Raw genomic sequence first — 5,515 nt, 5'->3', positions numbered from 1 at the left:
GTTAGAATTGAACCAGCCGTACATGAGTGGGTTGGCAACTGAAGACGACATTGCGATGAGCAGACCAATGGCGTGCAACAGGTTGTATCTCTGTTCTTTGAATACCTGGACACGTACCATGCGTAGAGAAGAGAATTAATGGAACGAGGTGAAAGTGGTTGGGGTAGAGATGGAAGGGGTCATTAATCTTTTGTTGCTGTTGTTGTTGTGGTTGGATTTTTTTGGTTGGTTGGTTGGTTGGTTGGTTGGTTGGTTGGTTGGTTGGTTGGTTGGTTGGTTGGTTGGTTGGTTGGTTGGTTGGTTGGTTGGTTGAGTTGAATCATCCTTGCTATAATAAGACAGTAAATTAATTCAAGATTCAATGGAGAGGAACACTGGTGGGTGGACGTGTGGGTTGTTGACAGATTGACGAAAGGATAAAGGAAACAGATTATACACTTAAGCGTTTGATCACTGACGTTATTCATAAACATCGCCAACAGAAACTGTTCCTCGTGAGTCCTGTAGTCAGACTGTCTCAGGAATTCATCCCTTTTACACCAGTTTGCGCTATATCAGCTCACTCTTGGGCCAGGTCAAGAATGAGATCTATTTTACTAGGTAGAAATCTGGCCAAATAACGATTATAGTTGTGAGCTGGTCAAGGAATGTGAGAAAAATTCAATTCTACCAAATACAGCTAGGCTCCCTATTTGGTCGGTATTAAGGACAAGGGAGCTATCCCGAAAAATGCTGTTTTGAGAAAATCGAAGGAAAAGTTTTTGGGTCCTTGTTCAGTCTCTTTAAAATACAAGGAGAGCTGTCTCTACAACCAAAGACATATATACACACCAATGAAACCAAACTTCTCCTATAGGTAGGGCAAATTACACTTTTGGTGTTGGTCAAAATTTCAGGAAACCCACAAAATCTGTGTTAGCCCACTTGTCCTTAAGAGTGACCAATTTTGAGAATGCTTTTTCCAACTAGCGCTTCATTTTTATACTAGGCTTTTGAATTATCCCATTTTTAAGAAAGGGGAGGGTGCGGGGAGGATGACTTATTTAACCACACAATATACACTTTCGAGGGTAACTTCAAAGTGGCGAAGAAATCGATTTCTAACTCAGCTGCAAAATTATATAGAACCTAAACATTTAGCCTGCTCAAAGTCCTACTTCCACTTCTCCGTGGTGAGCAGGGGGAAACATGATAATAGACACTGAAGACCTTTTGAATTACAAATTAAATCTCGTAATACATTCAAGAGACTGCAATTGGCAAACTGAAGAGACAAAGTGAAAAACTGATTTCATAATTAAAGGGAGAAATTGGGTAACACAACTGGTCCATATAGGTCCCCATCTTTTACTGGCTCCTTCAAAAGGAACTTTCTTGTCATTGTCCCAAAAGGAACTATGTAGCTATTGTCCCAAAAGGAACTTTGTAGCGATTGTCTCCAAGAAGCTTTGTAGTCATTGGTCCAAAAGGAACTAAGTAGCCATTGTCCCAAAGAAGCTTTGTAGTCATTGGTCCAAAAGGAACTTTCTCCGTCTTTCACAGAGCTAACAAAGTGGAGATAGGAATTCTGTCCCTCTCTCACAGTGAAGACAAAGTGGAGATCGTGGAAAGACCACCAGGTGGGCGAGACGACGAAAGCGAAGACGATGATGACGATAGTGACACAGACGAGGATCCCCTCTGAGGTGACGTGATACCTCCTTCCACGTCGGCACCCTTCGTATCGTCACCACTGTGCCTCTTCAAGGTACAGTGGAGGAAGCGGGATAGGGGTGGGGTGGGTCGGGAGGTGGGACAAGGGAGGGAGTGGGAGATAGGGAGGAAGCGGGATAGGGGTGGAGTGGGGTGTAATGGTTGCGGGACAGTGGAGGGGATGGGAGATGGGGGGAGGTGGGAGATGGGAGGAGGTAGGGGTGGGTGTGGAGGTGGGAGAGGGGGGGGAGGTTGGGGAGGGAAGGATTGGAGGATGGAGAAGGGAAGGAAGAGAGGTGGGGGAGGGGGGTTGGGCGGACAGAGACGTGGATGGATGTTCTGTGTTTTTCTGAAGATGTTGAATGCGCCCTCGCCTACCCTCTATCCTTTTCTTTTTTTCCCTTTCTCTTATTTCCCACCTTTTCCCATCCTTCGCCACCCTGCTCTATGGTGTGTTTTGTCAGGCTATCTGCCGACCTGTTGCACATATATATATGTGTGTGTGTGTGTGTGTGTGTGTGTGTGTGTGTGTGTGTGTGTGTGTGTATGTGTGTGTGAGAGAGTGTCAATATGTGTTTTGGGTGTAGATATGTTTATGAATATGTATTGTGTGTTTGGGGTGGGTGGGTGTAGGTGTACATGTGTGTGTGTGTGTGGACGTGTGTGTATGTGTCGATGAATGTGTACGTGTATGTGCATGTGTGTGTATGTATACATATGAGTGTGTTTGTGTGTGCGTGTGTGTGTGTGTGTGTGTGTGTGTGTGTGTGTGTGTGTGTGTGTGTGTGTGTGTGTGTGTGTGTGTGTGGGTGTGTGGGTGTGTGTTTGTGCATAGTGTGTGTATGATAGAGGATACGGGGAAAGGGACCATAAATGTAAGTGTAAGTATTGAGCTTACAGGAGAATAAAGAATGCAGTTATTCTAAAGGCACACACCTTCCCACAACAACTATTTCCCTAATACGTCGATTTATATAGTGTGGCATTCCGCTACTTTAGAATTAAAAAGTTCTATCTCACATTTTGGTCAATCTGAGAAATTTAGACCATGAGGTCAGAAACCAAACGTTCTATTTGCTCTACCAAAGCCATACGATTATTCGTAGTGGTTATCAAGATATTTTTAATGCATTTAAAAAAGCATGACATTTTGTAAACCTCCATGATTTCATGTCAAATTTTTCAAAACTATCTATTGAACAGATATAACTTTGTAAGAGTAGGGTATCAAACTTTTCAAATAAAAAACAAGTATGCTGCTTCATATATCAATTATGTTTATCATTTATACCTTAAATCAATTTGTTAGAATCTAGATCAATTTATTAGATAAGATCACAGGGGATTCTACTTTTTGTCGCTACCTCAGCATTACAAAGTTCTATCTGTTCAGTACCTAGTTTTGGGAAATTTGACGTGAAGAATTCTGAGTTTCACATCATTTTTGTCATGCTTTTTCGATCTGAATATCTTGATAACGACTCCGAATCATCTTACGTGATTGATAGAACGTGTAGAACAATTGTGAGGCAGCGGGGTGGAATCAGGCTCTCGTCAATTTTTGGGCATGTTGAATTATTGGTATCATCTTAAAGCCTGTTCTCTTGTCTTTATTTGGATGGGGAAAAATATCCATTTATCTTGAGATATTTGCAAAAGAAGGAGGTGGGGTCACCTGTTTTCAGAGGTGAAATTAGTGAGAAAATGGCCGCCAAAGATTTGTTATTTCCTTAGCTTAAGAGTCCGTGGTAACTGAAAATTTACATTTTTTGTGCCTTTAATCAGCGTTTTTCAGAAAAATCCAAACAGAAATGAGTTCTTTAATGGGGATGAAAGGCATTGAGCCAAAAAACAAAAATTTGATAAAAATTCGCAAACCGGCAGAAAAATGCAAGTTTCTTCACTTTGATTATTTTGACGAGAGCCTGATTCCTCCACGCTGCCTCACAATTGGTTTCTGACCTCATGATCTTAGTAACTCAAAACAGCCAAAATGCAGATATAGCTTTGTAATTTTGAGGTAGAGGTTTATTAATCAACAAAAGAGTGACTCTCATAAAAACCTATGGACGCTTATGGAGTCCGTGACAAGGTATATTACTAGGACAGCACTGACTGTTCACTGTACTGTAATCTATAAAGGCGACATATCTCTGACACAGTAAGGCCAGGCCACGTGTCCATCATAGCAGAAACGACTTAATCTTTTTCCGGAGGATGCAAAATTCGAACTGTTCGTTTCCGGGATGCGCGAACAGGTCAAAGTTAAGGAGCACAAAGCTTAAGGAATAGTAAAATTGCAAATATGCTTTTGAAAGGAGGCTTACTCTTATTTTTAGGGGCTGATTAAGAATAATGAGTTTTCATCGCTACTTAGGTAAATGTTTTGTTCCAACGCTTGATAGACCTATGGCTCATTAGTCGCCACACGACTTGACGAAAATGTCGCATACAGCGTTCAAACCGACCCGTCTATTGTCTGAAGATGTCGTGTCGTTTTCGTGGACTCATTGAAATGGAAGTGTCTCTGGTTGCTAAGGTAAAAAGCGGAGCTTTATTTTAACTACCGATTTGCTGACAAACGGACGAACTTTTGGTCGGTTGCTTTCTGGTCTGGTGGACACACGAGCTAACTGTTCATACAGATCATCGCGCTTGCGTTTTGATTTATTCCTGTCTCGTCTCTTACTTGTCCTTACTTATCCACTGTGTTGGGGTCACTGCAGTCGGTACATGTCTCGTCTCGCGTTCTTGCAGTCTCGTGTTATGATCGTTTTGCATTGGCCTTCCAAAAATTATATACCTTTTTTTTTGCGTGTTCACCGTTTCGTATTTGCATTGTTTTTCGTTCGGGCAGTTTTTGTCTTGGTTTTAATGTGTTTTCAAGTTGGTATGGCATTCTGCTAGTGTACCGAGGCTTTGCATTAAAGTAGTGCCGTTTCGCCCTGAAGTCGTTTCACGTTTATAATACGAATTCGTGTCGATACGGTTTTGTGTTGATGTGGCATGGGGTTGGTGTCGTTTTACGTCCGTGTTGTTTCGCTTTTGTGTGTCTTGGCGTGCTGCCGTTTTTCATATGTGTCATTTTATGCTTGTGTCATTTCGTGCTGGTGTGGTACCATAATAATTATAAGCTTATAATCCCTGTGCGTTGAGGTTACATCGCGTTTGATGTTGTTTCGCCTTGTGTCGTTTCGAGTCTGGTGTCAATCAGCTGTGCTGTAATTTCACATCGGTGTCGTTTCGCAAAGGCTGACGTCGCTAGCTTCGCCTCGGTGTGAAAGATAAATAACAATCGACTCCCAGATTGTTTGTTTTGCGTGGGTGTGAAGGGTTTATGGTTTCGCGTTGGTGTAAAGTGTAGTTTGACATAAGACTCCTGCAATCATCGTCTAGCTTTGGAGTGAAGGGTTTGTGTTTTTGCGTTGCTGTGAAGTGCGTTTAACAAACGACACCCCCCCCCCCCAATCCCCGAACTTACCGGACCCAGACATAGCAGAGGTACCACCAGGACGTGTGTGCAGCATCCGGACAGGAACACGTAGTAGGTCCAGTCGAGTTGCCAGCTGGGTTGCCACTGGTCCGCGTCAGGGAACACAACGTTCACGGGGTAGAAAATGATCACCAGGATGCCCAGGAAGCCTGCATATTATTGTGTCCAGAAGATTAGCTATTGAATGTTCAGATCACTGGGAAATAGACATTTTGGAGGTTTTTTTCTGTTGCTGTTACTTTGTTTTTTGTTTTGTTTTGTTTTTTAATTAAATGTTTCCTGGAAGGGGGAAAAGAGAGGCAGGTGTTTTGCTTTGGGTTTTTTAGGGGG

At 42.5% G+C, this 5,515-nt stretch overlaps 1 protein-coding gene across 2 annotated transcripts in view; it reads right to left on the bottom strand.

Annotated features, from left to right (window-relative positions):
- Positions 1–871: 871 nt before the first annotated feature.
- The window catches only part of LOC101849618, a 19,944-nt gene continuing 15,300 nt past the window's right edge, over positions 872–5,515 (bottom strand). For both annotated transcript variants that reach the window (XM_005098656.2, XM_005098657.2), the window contains 2 exons: positions 5,174–5,334; positions 872–1,740 (listed from right to left, as the gene is read on the bottom strand). In XM_005098656.2, the coding sequence (XP_005098713.1) occupies positions 1,579–1,740; positions 5,174–5,334 (323 nt within the window). In that variant the 3' untranslated portion in view covers positions 872–1,578. The remainder of the gene's footprint in view (positions 1,741–5,173; positions 5,335–5,515) is intronic.

This window comes from Aplysia californica, unplaced genomic scaffold, assembly GCF_000002075.1.
Source record: "Aplysia californica isolate F4 #8 unplaced genomic scaffold, AplCal3.0 scaffold00189, whole genome shotgun sequence".
In the NCBI taxonomy this organism is placed as follows: Eukaryota; Metazoa; Mollusca; class Gastropoda; order Aplysiida; family Aplysiidae; genus Aplysia; species Aplysia californica.
This window is presented reverse-complemented; position numbering and strand designations above follow the sequence as displayed.